The following is a 19145-nucleotide window of genomic DNA, read 5'->3' as shown; positions in this document are numbered from 1 at the left end:
AAGACCCAGGGGAGTGGAAAGATAGTATAATAATTTGTTACATAAGGGAGGGTTGCAAATTATAGATGCCAGTTTGTCAGATGTAGAAATTAAAAGAGCACAATGAAACCTTTAAGTCAGTACTCTTAATGTGTTAATGCACACATTTTCTGGCTATCTTCTGTCTGTTTTGCTGGGTGAAAGCTGTTATTCAGGGCAAATATGGCCACTTCAATGTGAAACCTGCTAACTCCAGTTGAAAAGTCATATTTTATTAACATTATTTACATTCTATGTGGAAAGTAAACTTGAGTGCAGCACCAGTGTCTGCTCTGCTACACAGAGGCACTTTCAATTTTTTTATTTTTTTATAACGAAAGTTTCTATGATTATATTCTAATAACAGTAATCTTAAATTAATGGATTAATAATATTTTTTAAATCGCACCTTTAATTGGATTTAATCTGTTTTAATGTTTCACTCTTTTTCAAAATCCAGTTACTTTCATTCCTGGCTTAGGTTCAGTCTCAAAGATTCAGAAGTCATGTATTAGTTTTACTCATTTTTGTACAAGTAAAGGTTAACAGAAGATTGTATGCCACATTCACCTTGTATTGCTTTGACGTTATCTAAGTCAAGAAATAGTGTGGTCATGTCATGGAGGAAGCAGTTATAAAATTATGAAATTTGCTGTTACATAAACTGGTGAATATTGGATCGGAATATGAACTCTTGACAGACATATCAAAAAGTGGTATACAGTGGGTCTGAATCTGCCAGATTTGAGGTGACTAGTGGTGTACCTCTGGGTTCAGCCCTTGGGCCATTATTATTCAATCTGTACATTAATGACATCAGGCAGAACATCAGATGTGCAATTGTTTTCTGATGCGAAGATAGGCAGGACAGTCAGGGATGCTGAATAGGTTGGAAATTTGGGCAAAGGAAAATGGCTGTCAGTTTAATGTTAGTAAGTGTGAAGTTATGCACTTTAGTGTGATTACAGTTCCAGCGGCATATTATATTAGCGTGGTTATGCTACAGGAAACTGTGGAGGCAAGGGATCTTGCCTCTCTCAATGAGTTCTTGACTTCCTTGAGGTCTCAGATAATAATAATTTTATTTACTTTTATTTGATTTGATTATATATATTTTAATTTACTTTATTTAATTTACTTTATTCCCAATAAAAAATTGATTGTGGAACAGTAAGCAGAATAGATGACCTGTTGCCAAGTTATTCATGATTAGTACTCCGTGTCTCTTGTCAGGTTTAGTAATGACAAGTGTTTTTTTGTGTATTATGTAGAATGTATGTAGCTTCTAAAAATCTCTTTGCATTTTTAGAAAGCTGTCTCAAACACCTCTTGGTGTTCATCACAAAATCATTGAAAGAGGTGTTTAGGAGCTGTTACACAATCAGATCATATGCCTAGGGGATTTGATAAATTTCCTACACATTTTTTAGCAATTCTGGAACATAAGGCTGAGAACTGGCTTTCTTTTTTTTCTGCCACTTTCCTAATTGCTTCCCATAAATTCTAATGTTTTTGGGATCATCTAATAGTGTTGTTAGTGCTTCAGATGTCATGAAATCTCATAGTAAATACAGTTGTGAGACTTAATAATTTGTTTAATAATTAATAATAATTTGTTACATAAGGGAGGGTTGTAAATTATAGATGCTAGTTTGTCGGATGTAGTAATTAAGGTATTGGAAAAGTTGGCTAAGGGCAGAATTCAGGAATAGGTATCCAGATAGGAATATGATACTTGTGGGGAATAGCATAGCTTTGTGAAGGGGAGGGAAGGTCTTGTACTATAGATATGATAGCTATAGATATAATAGTAGGAGATAAGTTAAACAGGTTTGATAGAATACATACAGTTGGAAGTTATTCAGTACATATAGGGAGATAAAGAACAGAAGGTCACTCCTGGAAGCTGTGTATGAACTTGAATAGCAAAGAACATGAGTACTGGATATTTTTGCTTGGAGAATGAGTAGAATGGGTTTCCAGAAATAGTTGAGTGCCTTGTCAGTAATTGAGTTCATGAAGAGTATGATAGACACTGTGTGGGCTATTTTATTTGGGCCTCCTACAATGAGTCTTAAAGCCTATGACAATATCCAGTTAATAAAAATAATTAAAAAAATCTTTCTAATCTAAAAAAATTTTTGAGTGGGTCAAGCGCTATGAACGTCTTTTGAAGAGCTCCTGATTCAGATAAGTTTTACTAGGAATAATTAAGTATATATGCGTAATTGTTTAAGTAAGAGCGGCTGTAAACGTTGTACGCTACCGATATTATTAGTGTGGGTTTTTTTTTCTTGCTTAAACTAAATACGAAAACGTTAATATTAGACCTAGTAACCTGCAGAGAAAATAAAAAATAAAAAAATGGCGGCGGCATTGTCATTCCATGATTTTAATTTGGATTTCAGTCGGTTCGTTAAGTGTGAGGTCTGTTATATGTATTCCTTCGACTACTTAAATGATTTGTGGATGTTTAGTGCGGATGGAAGAAGGGTGTGTGCGAAATGTGACCTGAACGAGGAATTGATGAATGCGAATATGAAGTTGATGACAGAAAGTGCTAGTACCGATAGTGTCGCGAGTGCACGTTTGAAAGAGATGGATGGCGGGAAAGACAGGCGAAAAAATGTTAAAAAATCAGGAAAAAAGAAAAAGAGCGATTTGACAACCGTAACGGATGTTAAAAGGGACGAAAGTAAGGCGGAAAGAAACGAAATTGAGAGAACGAATGAAAGTAGAAATGGCGTGGTGCAGAAATCGCAAGTAAAAAAAATCGAAAGAATGAATGATAGCGAAAAAAGAATGACTGATGGCGAAAGTTGGACGCATGTTGGAACGAAAGTACGGAACCAAAGAAAGATGAATGACAGTAAAAGTGAGAAGAATGATAGCGAAAGTTGGACGCATGTTAGTCCGAAAGTACGGAAACAAAGAAAGATATGTGAGAGTGAGAAGAATGATAGTGAAAGTTGGACGTATGTTGGACCGAAAGTACGGAAACAAAGAAGGATGAATGAGAGGGAAAGTGAGAAGAGGGGGTCGAGAGTTAGAAAGTTAGAAAGATTTAATGATAGAGTGAATGTGTCGCGAGGTTCAGAAGGTGAATTGGATTGGATGAAGCAAGAAATGAAATGGATGCGGAATGAAATTGAGAGAATTCAGGTCAAAACTATTAAAATAAATCATGATGGCATGAAAGAGATAACAAAAGATGAGCGAGTGGCGTTGTATGGCGACTCCATTATTAAAGGTGTGCTAGAGGATAAAATGCACAAGGTATGTTTTCCAGGCGGTAAAATGAGTAGAGTGATTGAGGCATTGAATATGAGGCGGGAACGAGCAAAAGAGTTAATTGTATTAATTGGTACGAATGATTTGAGAGAGAACAAAGAGCATGTCAAAATGAATGTCAGGAGACTGCTTGGAAAGATAAAGGAGAATAGTGTGACAGGAAGGGTGGTCAGTGTGTTGCCTAGGTATGATTGTGGTGAAATGAGGCGGAGAGCAAGGATTATGAATGATATTCTGGCTGAAATGTGTGAGGAGATGGGAGTAGAGTTTGTTAATGTGTGGAATGAGTTTGAGGGACGAAGTGAGCTGTATGGGAGCGATGGACTGCATTTGAGTGGTTATGGTGTGAGTCGCTTGGAGAGACTGCTGCTGGAAGGTAGAGAAGTGAATAGAGAGAATGAATCAGATCGAGAGGGGAGTGATGTGGAAGAGCAGGAGAGTAAGACAGGAGAGATTGAAGGAGTGGAAATGAATGTGGAAGTGAGTGGTATGAGTATAGAAAATGAGAGAATGGGTGTGCAAGAGGAGCAGGGAAACGGCAAGGCTCAGGGTGGACAGGGATACACAGCGTGAGAAAGGTGGATGCTCCAAGAGGAGGTGAGAGAATGTGTAGGCAGGAAAGTAATGGGATGATCAGGGATCAAAAGGAAACAGATGGAATTGCAAAGGGTTCTAAAATGAAGAAGCAGAAAGGGAAATGGCCCCAGTCCAGCATGGAGAGATCACATCGAGTGAGTGGTATCAGTGGAACTAGCTGTAGATCCAGAAATGAGTTGTTGTGTTTGTATACCAATGCTAGAAGTATAAGAAACAAGGCGGATGAAATGGTTGCACTAATTGCGTCTGTGCACCCAGAGATTGTCGGAATAAGTGAGACATGGTTAGATGAGGATGACATCCTGACAGGAATAGAGATGGAAAGGTATGATGTGTTTCGTGAGGATAGAACGGGTAAAAAGGGAGGGGGAGTGCTATTGATGATAGAGAAAGAGTTATGTCCATACAAGGTAGAGATGCAAGAGGGAAATGGGGCCAGTGGTTTTGAGGCAGTATGGTGTGAGATAGAGGTGAATAGAATCAAATACTTGGTGGGATGTTGTTATAGACCTGGTAATGTGGATGGTGGTGATAGTGAAATGTACAGTCAAATAAGCCAAGCAAATAAGAAAAGGGTGATCATTATGGGTGATTTTAATTATGGCTATATAGACTGGAATGAAGAGATAGCAACTGGAAGTAAAGAAAATGAGTTTCTTGAGTTTTTGAGGGATAACTACCTCAGACAGTATGTAACAGAGGGCACAAGAGGATTAAGGGTCTTGGATTTGGTCATCTCATCGGAGGATGTAATTATCAATGAGGTATCAAATCATCCACCAATTGGTGAAAGTGACCATGAGGTGATTACTTGGGTGGTTGCCAGCAGTGCAAGGACCCCAGTGAAAAAAGGGTATATGTGGAACTACAAGGGGGGTGATTATGAAGAGCTCAGGAGACAGCTTGCAGGTGTAGCATGGAATGAGGAGTTAGCTGGAAAAGAGATCAATGCAGCTTGGAGGATTTTCAAAAATTATTTAGTGGATGCAATGTCTAAATGTATACCACGGGTGAGAAGGTTAAATAAGTTAGGTGTGAGATGGATGAATAAAGAGATTAAGCATGCAATACAGAGAAAAAGGGCATTGTGGAGGCAGCATAAGAGAAGTGGAAGTAACCAATTTCATGAGTTCTACAAAGACCAGGCAAGGAGAGTGACTTGGTTGGTGAGAGTAGCTAAAGAGAGGTATGAACAGCAGTTAGCTAATGAAGCTAAAAAGAATCCTAGGGAGTTCTTTCGATATGTAGCCAGCAAAAGAAAGAATGATTATGGAAGGATGACATTGATTGGAGGAAATGGTATAAAGACAGCTGTTGCAGAATGTGTGGTGGAGATACTTAATGAACAGTTCATAAAGATCTTTCAATCTTGTGAATGTGACTTCATGGAGAGATTAAGAGCAGTTGATGATGGGGAGGAGAGACTGACTGTAAGTGAGCAAGAGGTGTTTGGGGAGTTGAGTAAACTAGATGTAAATAAGGCTGTGGGACTTGATAATATATCACCGCGTATTCTGAAGGAATGTGCCAGAGAGTTGACACCTGCCTTGACATATTTTTTTAATACGAGTCTTGCACTTGGTCAAATCCCTAAAGAGTGGAAGGAGGGCAAGATTGTGCCACTTCATAAAGGAGGTGATCGAACTCAAGCATCAAACTATAGGCCTATCTGTGTGTCAGGTGTTGTGGTTAAGTTGTTGGAGAAGCTTGTGAGAACTAGGATCCAGAGTTGGGTTGACAACAATGGTATAATCTTTGATGGACAGCATGGATTTGCTAAAGGGAGGTCGTGTTTTAGTAATCTACTTACTTATTACAATAAAGTGACTGCTTCCTTGGACAGAGGAGAAGGATACACAGTAATATATTTGGATTTTGCAAAAGCTTTTGATAGAGTACCTCATGATAAGTTGACAGTCAAACTAGAGCAGATGGGGTTGGATATTAGATTAGTGCATTGGATTGGAGACTGGCTATCTGATAGGTATCAACAAGTTGTGTATGGGGGTGCAATATCCAGGAAAAGGAAAGTCACTAGTGGAGTGCCTCAGGGATCTGTTTTAGGGCCATTACTATTTAACTTGTATATTAATGATATTGGCAAAGATTTGGATGGAGATATTCAGTTGTTTGCAGATGATGCAAAGTTGGGACGAACCATAAAGAGTAGTGAAGATGTTGTGGTCTTGCAAGAAGACGAATAAATTGAGTGATTGGGCAAGCAAATGGGGATGTGAGTTCAATGTTGCAAAATGTAAGGTTTTAAAATTTGGAAAACAAAGATGGGATGCAGAATTTATGCTTGGTAAGAATATATTGTTGGAAGTAGAGGAAATAAGAGATCTGGGAGTGATAGTGGATAAGGATCTAAAATTTAGGGGACACATCGCCAAAATTGTGAAGACAACACAAAGACTTCTGGGAATGATGAGGAGGACACTGACGTGTAGAAGTAGGGAGATTCTTGTTCCATTGTATAAGGCTTTGATTAGGCCACACATGGACTATTGTGCCCAGATTTGGTCACCTGGTTTTCAGAAGGATGAAGAGATGTTGTTATTACTTTTTTATTATTTATATTTTATTTATTATTAATATTTACTAATTTATTTATTATTTATTTATTAATTTCTCATCATCATCAAATGCATGACATGTACCTTTAGGAATGTAAGCATATTGTGATAGTACTGCATGAAATTATTGCATAATTATCAAGAGATTTCCTCTAAATTAATCTGTTATCTGTCAAGATTCTGGTAGATTCCAGATCTTAAGGCACTTTTTACTATATCAATCCACCTGGATCTCTATCTTCCTCTGGGTCTTTTTCCTGCCATCCTGGCAAAGAACACTTGTTTTGCTGTCCTTTTCTATTCCACTCTGTTTAAGCATAATACATGAAATTAGCTCTTCTGACAGATTTATGAATGCTAACAATGTCAAGTTCTCTCCTAATATCCTCATTTTTAATATGATCTGCCATTGATGCCATCTGCTCATTTCCCTAATCTTGTTCATCACTCTCATGTCTGTAGTCTCCCATCTTTAATCAAACATTCTAGTTTTAACCCAGCTCTCAGATCCCTAAGGGAAAATTGATTTGAACATTGTCTTGTATACAGCTAGTTTAGTATTTTGACTAATTTCGTTCTCATTTCATATAAATTTATTCAACCGACTTCCTACCATATCAGCTTTGCTCATCCTACTGTCTATTTCCATATTTATTTTGCTGTCTTCACTAAAATTCTGCCTGAATGGCTGAAATGTTTTACTTGTTTTATTGTTTCTCCAATCAAGCAGTTCTTTTCAATGTTTCTGCTTATTTTCATTGTCTTTTTTTTTTCTTTTCTGATTTTCATGATAAATTTATTACACCAGTTACTCAATTTATCAGGGAATGATCCTGCCTACTTGTACTGGATTTATTTAGGAGTATAATATCATGTGCATAAAGAAAAGAGATGAAATTAACATCAAGATGAGATAATAAAAAAAGATACCATTAACATATCAGATTTAATAAGATACCATTAACATATCACTTTCCTTCATAATGTGATCCATATAGATGATGAATAACAGTGGAGATAATGTGCACCCTTTTCTTATACCTGATTTAACATCATAACTTCATATATCTCCTTCAGTTTTGTCTGCTGACTTATAATTCAAATATAGACTCAATATTGCTTAATATAATGTCCCATTACACTATATAAATTAAAAAAAAAAATAATAAATTTTAGCCTATTTTTTCTACTCACTACCGGATGAAGGCCTCTCCCATTGTGGGAGGTTTTGTGTCTACTGCTCCCATGGTGACCCAGTCCATATTGGGAGAGGACATAACAAACATCCATGCCTACGTGGGATTCGAACCCACAGCCTGTTGGCTGGGAAGCAGATATGCTAACCACTCAGCCAGCCAGGCCAGCCTATATTACACTATATAACTGCACCATTTTGAACAGCTTTTCTCCTGACACTTTGTCATATGTCTTTTCCAGATTTATAAAACTTGAAATACAGATCCTTATTATATTCACCTGGTTTTCAGCTATCTGGTCTTACAGATAATCTGGTCTTACAGCCTCTATTTGGCCTCAGTTCAGCTTGTTTTACTCCAAGCTTCCCTTCCACAATTTTTCCAAGTATACTTGCATAAATCTTACAGAGGGAAATTTCTCTGTAATTCTCATATTCACATTTTTATATATGGGCACTATGAGAACTACTCCAGTCCTCTGGAATTTGACCCACTAACCAGGCCTTTTAAATTATGTGGTGTAGTCACTGTAAAACTTTTACAGCTCCATATTTGAGCATTTCTGGTCATATATCTTATACTCTAGCTGCTTTTTTACATTTCAGGTTTTTGATTACTTTTTCTACTTCAATCATTGATATATATTCATGATTACCTTCCTGCTTTTTACTGCCATGTTCTCATTCCTTTTTTCATTTAGCAATCTTTCAAAGTAATTATTCCAGACATCTAGGTAATTTTCAGTTTTTCATGTGATCATGATCATTTCTTATTTCTTTTAAACATTTTTCCTCCATTTCTAAGCTTTTTCAATAACCCCCAGAATATTTTTCTACCTTCCTGATATTTATTTTCTGTATTTTCAACAAAGTTTTCTCATTACTTTTGTTTACTTAGTCTTACAAAGTGCTTCAATTTCTTACATTTTTTTCTGGATTTTCTCAGAGCACAAGCTGACTTACTTGCCAGGAACTTTTGATATGCTTTCTTTAATCAGTCAATGTTTTCTTCAGGGTTTGGCATGATCGGAAAGGCCAGATTTACCTTAGTTATTAAATTAAATATTTAAAGGAACATAAATTAACTAATTTATGTTCCTTTTTTTCTGATAAAACTAGGCATCCAGTTTCACTTATATAAGGGAAGATACAGGTGCATTGAATATGGTATACTAGTACCCCATGTTCATACTTCAGGGTGGGCCAGGGGAGGAAGGGGATCTATGGAGGAGTTGAATAAGTTCTTTAATTTTGCAGGAGGTTTAAAGGTTGGCATATCAGATAAAATAAATAGAATACTACACAAAATGCCACAGTGAGAAACACACACACACTTAGAGAGAGATCAGGTCCCATCTGTTAATTTGTGTATTATTGATGGCAAGGGAATATGGATCCCCTTTTCTTGCAAGAGAAAAGGCAAGGCTCTGTCATTGATAGCATTTGAGTTAAGATGGTTATCCTTGTCCCATTGAAGAATGGTGTGGAGTTATTTTACAACCAGTGTTTAAAGCACTGGTTGTAAAAGATCTTGAAGAAGAACTAGATGTTTGTGGACTACAGGGTTAGTTGAATGAGTGGGAGTAATGAAGTGTGCCTTCACCAGCAAAACTATGAATAAGAGTATTGGTCAATGAGAGAAGGTCATAGGATCTATACCAAGAGTAAAATTTGTAGATTATCTAATCCTCAAACCTGACTATAATGTAAGTGCACTAGGTTTACAATCTTGAATGAATAGCATTCATAATAATAAAAGAAAATATTTAAATAAAGCTTAATTTTTGAATTAAAGTTCTTCAAATTTCCTTTGGATTAAAAGTATAGATGGCATTTTGTAAGTATTTCTAAAACCAGGAATTAACTCCCACTAACATAACTTTTTGTTAACATTTAGCTGATTATTACAAACTGTTTAGTACAAATCAGCAAGAATAGATGGAGTTTCCAATCATGGACTAAATAATCTTACCCTCAGTTATTTCTGAACTGCTGGCTAAGGAGTTCAGAAATAAAGTACTGCTCAGAAATTTTCATAATAAGTAAAAATATAATTGTATTGTTGACTATTTTTATATAAGCCAGCATCATTTCATAAACAAGTTTCTTTGAATTAGGCAATTATAGAATTGCTATATGAACAACTTATTTATCCCTTTTATTGTAGAAATGATATTGCAGTCGAGTTAAAATGAGTATGTTTCAGCAGAAAGAATCTCTTTAAATAATATATTTAAAAAATATTTTTATTCAGAAAGAATAGTGTCAGAAAGATGCACTTAGAACCCATTAATTTAAAGATATGTCTGTCAAATAAGCATATCTTTAAAGTAAATGCAACTGAAAAATTTCTCGTCCCCCATTATGCGTCTACTTGAATAATGAGATATATTTTGAGTAAAATGGTAAATTTGAAGATTATAAAAAATATATTCATATTTCTTGTTAAATGTGTTTTACTGTGATTATTACTATGTGTTGTATGAAATTATGTAGGTGTAGTAGAAATATTATTATTATTATTACTTAACACCTCCAGGGAGTTCAAAGACTCATCAAGGGAGGGCACCTACTCTACAACTCTCTGTCTCCGCCAACTGCGACTACCTTCATCATCTACACCAATGCCATCTACCGCCAACCACCACTACTGGTATTTTAACAGACAATCACAAACATCCATGCCCACGGCAGGATTCAAACCTACAGCCTTTTGGTTGGAGAGCGGATACTAACCACTTAGCCTGCTGCCTGGCTGGCCACACAAGATGCATAATATCTTTGTTGATTTGAGAATTCAAGTGCTTTTCTTACGTGCTTAATTTTGCATGTAGTTTAATTTCTTGACTGTAATCAGATCATTAATGCTATTTAGCTCTGTAAATCTTCTTTATACATACAGTATAATGTTTATAAGCATTAATATGCCTTAGAAATTACCTTTTTTTTGCAGCCATTCTTCTTGCTTCCTTGCTACTTCTTTTGAGCAATGTGGTATTCCTAAATCTTATTTTTATTTCTAACATTTTTAGTACTACTTTTACTTTCTTAACATATGAAATCAAACTGCTTTTGATAATAAATTAATATTATTGGTACAATAAATTAGTATTATTGGTTTCTGCTTTTATATGCCAGAACAATCCATGGTCTTATCTACAATGCACTGAAGTTGTTCATGGAGATTAATCAGAAGCTGTTTGACGAATGTGCACAGAACTATAAACAGGAGAAGCAAATGTAAGTTTATTGTTGTAGCTTACTAAATGCATCTTTCATTTCATATTAGAACTATCCATGGCCTGATATACAATGCTCTCAAGTTATTGATGAAGATGAACCTGAGTCTGTTTGATGAATGCACCGATCACTATAAACAAGCAAGAAAAAAGTAAGTTCCACAGGGCATGGCGTTTAATGCAATGCTTCCACTTCCACCCAATGTGGCAGCACATAGCAAATTTCCATTCTTTTTTTTTAAACATATGCCAGTTGTAAACTAATCTTCAGTTAATTTTTAATATTAAAGAAAAATTACCAGGTTATCTTAACCTTTGATAAACCAACTAGTGTAAATTATGTATTGTTAATTAACTGGTGCTGTCTATAGTCTTATACAGAACTTTCACATTTGATGAGAAGATAAATAAAACAGAAAAATATTAGAAAAAAATATTCTTGTTTCTTGATTCTTGTCACTCCAGATCAAGATAGCTTGATTTGGAGTGACAAGTATACCATATATGTATACTTGTGGCGATTTCTAGCATACTAAACGATGTGAGTATGTCAAAGTTTTGTATTCATAGATTCTCAATGTTTTTAAACCTTAGGTGTAGCTGTCTTGATTACCTTAGCAATCACATGCTATACAGAGTACACTGATCAGATTATCTTTGCATTCATTAAAATATATATATGTTATTCCATTTAATGTAAGACTCCTACTGTTGTTTTGTATATAAAATATTTTTATTACAAAAATTAGACAATGCAATATAGTGTATTCAAGGAAGTCAAACAAAACAGGAAGATTTTTTAGTGGTGGGAGTGTATTACCAATGATATCAGAAGAATCCAACTTAGGTAGAGATCTGGAGTGCTGGTGATATGAGAGATGCATTTGAGTCTGTTTGATGTGAAATAGAAAATAACAGGACAAAATATATAATAGTCTGCTGCTACAGATCAGAGTCAACTGAAAAAGACTATCAACTGCACCGCACAGACAGATAAACAATATGGATATTAGAACTGTGATTATGGGTGACTTCAGCTAAGGGATGTAGACTGGAAGGAGGAGAAAACATTCAAGTGGCAGAAGACGAGTTTAAAAAGTTATTGAGAGATAACTGCCTTAAACAGTACAGGATGAAAGGATTTGTATAATCATCATCATCATCATCAAATTCCTGCCATTTGTATAATGGATTCATTAATAGTAATAGCATCACATGAGAACCTGTTTGATAACGAGGTGACATATTTTCATTTGGTAAGGATTATCGTGGAGCTTTCTTGAAAAGTAGAGGTGACAGCTCATGTTAGGGTTTTGATTAAGAAGAGGCATATGTGAAACTATAATCCTGGTGATGTAATAAATTGAGGACAACTGAAGCAGTAGCATACTCCTTGGCATAAGACACTGTATGGTAGAGGAATCAGCTGTGCTAAGCTCTTGTCAGCAGGTGTCTTAAAGAAGCTATGGCCATACCCCCCCCCATAAGGTAAAGAGAATAAATTGCCTGGGAATGAAATGGATGAATAAAATTAAAGCTGGAGCTACATAAAAATAAAATGTGGATATCATATTAAGAGGAAAGTACTGACTAGGCTAAGAATTAGTATGAAGAATAAACAAATTGAGTGACAGCCTTGTGAGAAAGGCAAAATCAGATTATGATGAAAAGAAGTGAGCAAAAACATTGTATGACCATGAGGAGTAATTAAATCATGGCATTAATACTGGAATGTCTTTCTCTGTAAGGCAATAATGCTAAGATAGCATTTTCTATCTTAGCATTATTGTCTTGGGGAGAAAGAAAAGCCAAAAGCTGGTTTAATTTTCTTTGTTTACAATATCTGTTGCACTGTTATGTGATTGCTCAATTTAGTTATCTGTTCCATCGACAAGCAATGCAATAGCATTCTTATATAGTGAAACAGAGACTCTTTTAATTATGCTTACTATAGTTGAATATTTTGGCATATTTCAATAACCAAAATTTACTTGATTTTAACCAAATTTTAATAAGAATCTCATGTACATATTTCATAACAATTTCTTCTTCCATCAAATGGAGATGTTACATAGGTACCGCAAAAATCACATTTTTGGAACATTTGATTGGATCTGTCACAAAGGCCTACACGGCATGTAGGCCTTTGTGACAGATCCAATCAAACACACCCTATGGACGTAATAGGCATCGATGCACTGTTGTATTTTAGATGATGAGCTTCATAACTTGGATGCCATTAGTATCAAAAATTTATATTCATAGGAATATAGGACAAATAAATATTAATAAGAAAAAACTTGATCGAATTTTTATTCTTCTTTTGAAGAAACATATGACACAAGGGTGCACATTATCACCACTGTTGTTATTCATCAAATATATGGATCATATTATGAAGGAAAGAGGCATTAGGCTTGATATCAATACAGATATTCAGCTCTGTTGTTCACTTTATGCAGATGATGATGATGCTGCAGAAGTCTGTAGGATTCCTGGTATAAACAACACCAAGAAAGGGGGGTGGGTTAATTTATTGAAATTACTAATATTTCACTGGTTTTATCTGCAGCTTCTTCAGAGCATAAATTATAACTGTGACAAGCACATAGGCAATGAACTGAATCATTGGAAAACAATTCAAATTGTAACAGAAATAATGTCCTTACATGGCACCCTCAATTGGCTGATTAACCATCAAGTTAATTTGGAGAAGTCAAGCTATCTGATCTCAGAATGTCTACTAGATCTTTTGCAAATTAATGCACCATACTTGTTGAGGATGGAGGAGTGCTTCATAGCAGATGCTAATTCGGAAAATAATCTCTCGGATCTATAGCAAATTCTATGTAATACATTTTTGTGTTCTTTAGTGTACCAGTCTGTCCAAAGTAGGCTAAACCTCAGGTACAAGGAACTTTATACACTCCAAGATGTGAAAGAGAATGAAGTTGATTTTCACGAGAACAAATGGAGATCATATTTATAGAGCAGTTTAGCTATCTTTTCTGATGTACCCTTAATATATGAGAGATGGGAATAGTTTCCCTCTTCTTCTATGTGCTGTTGCAGAAGGGATGGGGATGTATACAATATTTTGTCTATTTTATAAAGGTTGTATCCATTGGCTATAAATGTGTTGCAGAGGCCTGAGCCCAGTTTCAAGGACACTGTCATTTGAACAAATAGCCCTGGCTATTTGTTCAAATAAGTGTTTTGCAGATACTGTACTGTACTGTTGGGAAATGTGATGACTTTTGTAGATAACTTACTGCATGTGTGGGTTTTCTGTAAGTGGAAAAGGATAATCAGCCATTGAGAAGTCACTTCACCAGTGTATCTAGAAAGAGGAGATAATTGTTGCTTTCTTTTTCTATCGTGAAATTTATCTTACGATGTTGGTTATTGAGATGCACTACATAGATATCCAGTTTGTCTGGACTGCAAGGCCAAATAACAAATACATCAACAACATAGTGTAGCCAGACCATTGGTTTGGGTGGTTGATTTACAAAAATTTTCCACGTAGAAGTTGCCTAGGGAGGTAGTGGAGGAGCATAATAGTTCCATTCCAGTTGTTGATATATTTTTCTTTTCCATAAGAAGTAACCAGAATAAATAATGAATTTGAATAAGTAAGTTATGTCAGAGGGGAAATGAGTCTTAACAAAGTAAAGGGTCTCTGCCAAAGGGACATGAACTGTTAATTAATGTCAAGGCCGACCATGATGTCAGAATCTGTCAAGGTTAAATTTTTATTAATGTTTTAAAATGCAGGGAATTCTTAATTAAAGAGGGAATGTTGCCAAGCACTCAACACAGCTAACTCAAATCATTGGTCTGGCTGCACCACATTGTTGATGTGTTTGCTGTTTTGGCCTCATGGTCTTTAGTGCATCTCAACAGCCAACATCCTAAAATAAACTTTGTGATAGAAATAGAAAGTAACAGTTGTCTCTGTTTTCTAGGCACTCTTGTGACATGAATTCCTAATGGCTCACTTACAGTAAATCCATGCGTGCAGAAATATATATCCTTCTCAAAACACTTACAAAGCCATGGCTATTTGTTCAAATTACACAACCAAGCTCTTTCTTTTTTCTACATCACTGATAAGTATTCTGTTTAGTGAGCATCTTTGTAATTCTCATTTTTAGGATGAGGTCACTGGTGGAAATAAGCATGAAGGGTATCTGCCTGTATATGTGGATGTGTATGAATATCTTCTCCTATTATGATAACTATTGATAAAAAGTTGGACTCTTCTCAGTGCAAGCAGACTTAGTTTTTTCCATATAGAAGGTTGTCCACCTATGGTGATAATGAAAATCTCATTATACAACTAGGAGTATTTCAACCATTTGGTGCTGCATATATGAGGTATTTTTTTGTTTACAAAATATTATCCGTTGCTCATTCTGAGGTCTCTTTTTTGGCACAATTTTTAAATATTGACACAGCATCCCAATTTATTATTATTATTATTTTAGGCTTTGTTTATATTCTTCATTTTAAGTAAAATTCCAGGTGGACACTGCTAAAATTTAAGCATTGTTTATTCTATGTCAGATTATTTTTTGACTGCACTATTGGTATTTTTATAATGGAGTATCCATCACACTTCAATTAGCAATATTAATACATACTACCAAATATAGGCGCTGGAATGTTATTTATCATTGGTGGTCTCTAATGTTGGTCTAGCCCATCTCCAAAGTCATCAAGTACCGTTATATGTACTTGTAAAAAAAAAAAAACAATTATTCAACTGTACTACATTTAGCAACAGCTATCAGACAACTGGTTTGAGGATACATTGTAGTTGGTCAACGAATTTAGTGTTTCTGTTTTAATTGTGTTTTGTAGTATACTAGTAGATTTTAGTGTAATTAGTATTTTATCACATATTTTATTAAGATATTTCAATATTTAGTATACTTTTAAAATGGTGCCAAAAAAGAGCAAGAAATGTAATGCTAAAAAAGCACCGCAGGCAAGAACAAGAAGGTTATTCCATCTAACGAGATTATTAGATACATGGAACAGGTTAATGAAAATGAATTAACCTCCAAAATAGAGAAGTTGAAGCAAATCATCAGAGAGAGATCATGTGGGAATTGCAAAAAGGTGAGAGGTGTTTAAATAGTTTAAATGAACAGAGGGAGAAAATGAAAAATAAACAGGAAAATAAGAAACAACAAACAAGGAAACAGGTAAGTCAGGAAGTAACTGACGTTAGTAAATAGAAGGAAGTTATTTGGTATGGTGACTCTATAATAAAACATGCTATAGATGAGCGAGTTATAACATCGAGTTTTCCTGGCAAAAATTAAGAATATAAAGGAAGCAATTCAGAAAAGAAAAGTGAACAAAATTGTAGTTGTAGTAGGTACTAACGACTTAACTGGTGATAAGTTGAGTATGAGAGAAGACATGAAAGGGGGTTGTTGGAAGAGGTGCAAGTGAAGAGTGAGAAAGTGAAAATCGTCAGTATTTTACCTCGCCATGATAAAAATGTATTAAGAAGTAGGGCTATGATGGCAAACGATTTAATGTATAGACTGTAGAAAGAATGGATGTGTGAAGTGAGTTTGGGGGAAGATTGGATTTGTATAAGAGGGACGGCCTATGCCTGAATGCGTTTGGTATTAAGAGTAGAAAAAACTAATAACTGGTATGAGATGTAACACAGAGAGTCAGGGAAACTAAATTATAAAGGGAGGAATGGTTTGAATGTGAGTGTAAGAGCAACAATGTTATATAACTGTGTTAATGATGGGAATGGGCTTTGTCATGGAAATTTTGACGAGGAGAGAATGATTTCAGGCTTGTGTTCATCTGGTTTGGACACATCAAATGTGTGCAAAGATGTCTACACATGTAAGGCATTAGAGAAGAATAGAGATCTGCAAGTTGTCCAACTCTGTCAGACAGACTGCAGACAACACAATACAAAAGACCAAATAGGTAGATTATTAATTCTCGTAGATAGGCTTATACGTTGGTTATGCATTTCTAAATTACTTAGGGAATTGAAACAACGTAGATCCGAATATAAATTAAATAATACTTTAATAGATATTTCCGATATTTCGGCAATGTCTCATTGCCATTTACTAAAGGAACTTACAAAAAGGCAGGAGCACACAGGCCCTAACAATACAGTAACTGGAAATGAAGATATGAAGCTATCTTTCTCCTAGAAGTCCTGATGGTGCCCTCTGGCGGGCTAAGTAGGCGTTCTTGGCCGTTGGGCTGAAGGTCTGCTGATGTATGCCTCCCAAATTTGGGGCAGTCGCATACAACCAAATTTGTTGAGGTTTGGAGAGTTTCTTAGGGCAGAGGCTGATTCCATAAATAATCTTTCGAATTTATATTTGCTCCGGTGTATTATTTTTGCTTTCTTCCACCGTATTCTGTGGCGAGTATCCAGAGCATGTTCTGCAAGACCAGAATAGGCTATATTTGTAAAACCGGATGTAGTCCTTGTGTTCAGAAATTCTGATATTCGCTGTCCTGCCTGTTTAGCCAAAGTACGACAGTTTACAACTGCAAGGGACCTGGTATACACCAGGTAGGTCTAGGGGAAGTGGTTGGTCTTTGGTAGAGCGGATAAGGGATGCCAATTTTCTGTAAGGCCTGTAACAGGAGGTGAGGTCATGTTTTTTTAGAATTTTGGTAATTTTTTCTGAGGTGCCTCGGATGTAGGGAATGGTGATGGATTTAGAGTAATCTTTTTTGTGGCGGGGGAGGAGGAGGGGGGCTGTGGTTTGTAGGTTTTAATATTTTTTGGGGGAGGGGTAGCCATTGGCTGAGAAAGTGTTGAGGATGTGATTTAGTTCAGTGTTAAGGGCTATGTCGTTAGAACAGATTAGTTTAGCCCTGTTGTATAGTGTTTTTACCACTCCATATTGTTGTGAGGGGGGGGGGTGAGATTGTTGGTGGATGTATCTGCCTGTATGGGTGGGTTTTCTGTAAACTGAGAAAACCAAAGTTCCATCAGGCTGGCGGGTGACTAGTGTGTCTAGGAAGGGGAGGCTGTTGTTTTCCTCTTTTTCCAGAGTGAATTTGATCATTGGGTGTTGGTTGTTTAAGTGTCTTAAGAAGGAGAGAAGTGTTTCAGAGCCATGTGGTCAAATAGCGAACACATCATCAACGTAGCAAAGCCATATGGTTCGTTTTTGTGGGGCAGAGGCTAAAGCTTTTTCTTCCAAGGTCTCCATAAAGAAATTGACCAAGGGTGGGGAGAGTGGTGAACCCATGGCTGTCCCCTCTATTTGTTTGTAGAATTTTCCCTTCCAAACGAAACAGCCGGAGTTCATTGTGAACTGAAATAAGGCTGAGATATCGGGAGAAAATTTAGCTTGGATTAATTCTAAAGTTTCCACTCGCCAATATGGTAAAATGAAGATGAAGCTGTCTAGACAATTAAATCGTCTGACTTTCCTGAAACGCTGCCGGGATAACAAGGTAATCCCGAACTGTGTGAAATTGAAGCACCGTTTTGTTTCGCAAAAAGCGCTCCGTATATACAACTGCGCTAGCTACGCGTTACTTCGAGAACAAATCACCGCCACGCGGTTAGGCTTAGCCAAAATTAACGAAGCTATTCGTACCCTCGAAGAGGAACTTTCGTGCACTTTGAATCAAGAACTGTGGACAATTTTACATGATGTCTCGTGTACCTCCGCAGACAAAGAGTTTGAAAAGATACGAAGCCGACAGATGAAGAATTTCGATAAATTAAAAAAGAATTCCACCGTCAATCCAGAACTTGCTACCAACACCGTAATCAACCTTTCTTCAGTCACCCTGAAGCCTGAAGCTCTCAACATGCTTTCAAGTGGCCACAACTTCGCCATTGCTCCCAAAAAAATACCAAGTGAGGATATTATGATCCAGATTGAAAGAGGAATCCGCCACCTTCCACATCAAATCGCCAACAGTGTAAGACTGGATGTAGCTTGTGTCCTTTCCATAGCAAAACCACCCAAAACCAATATATCCAACAAGGAATTTGAAGCCCTACAGGAATTGAGAAATAATAAAGAATTAGTTATCACCAAAGCGGATAAAGGAAATGCAACTGTAGTACTTAACCAAAAGGACTACAAAGGTAAGTTGAATGCTCTTCTATTAGATCAGGCTACTTACCTCCCTATCAATTACAATCCCACCAACTCACAAATTAGAAAACTTCACAGCATCCTTAAGAAAGTCACTTCTTGG

At 36.2% G+C, this 19145-nt stretch overlaps 1 protein-coding gene across 7 annotated transcripts in view; it reads left to right on the top strand.

Annotated features, from left to right (window-relative positions):
• The window catches only part of LOC150102659 (serine/threonine-protein phosphatase 2A 56 kDa regulatory subunit gamma isoform-like), a 315572-nt gene that overhangs the window by 269780 nt on the left and 26647 nt on the right, over nt 1–19145 (top strand). For 5 of the 7 annotated variants that reach the window (XM_090399676.1, XM_090399670.1, XM_090399673.1 and 2 more), the window contains one exon: nt 10816–10917. The exons of 1 other annotated variant lie outside the window; for it this stretch is intronic. In XM_090399676.1, the coding sequence (XP_090255802.1) occupies nt 10816–10917 (102 nt within the window). Of the gene's footprint in view, nt 1–10815; nt 10918–10966; nt 11069–19145 lie in introns of all 7 variants that reach the window. One more of the 7 variants, XM_090399671.1, reaches the window with a different exon arrangement.

Source organism: Typopeltis vanoorti, chromosome 10, assembly GCF_054136105.1.
Source record: "Typopeltis vanoorti isolate ZY-2024b chromosome 10, IOZ_Tvanoo_1.0, whole genome shotgun sequence".
NCBI lineage: Eukaryota > Metazoa > Arthropoda > Arachnida > Uropygi > Thelyphonidae > Typopeltis > Typopeltis vanoorti.
Note: the sequence above shows the minus strand (reverse complement) of the source record. Positions and strands in the feature narration are given on the sequence as shown.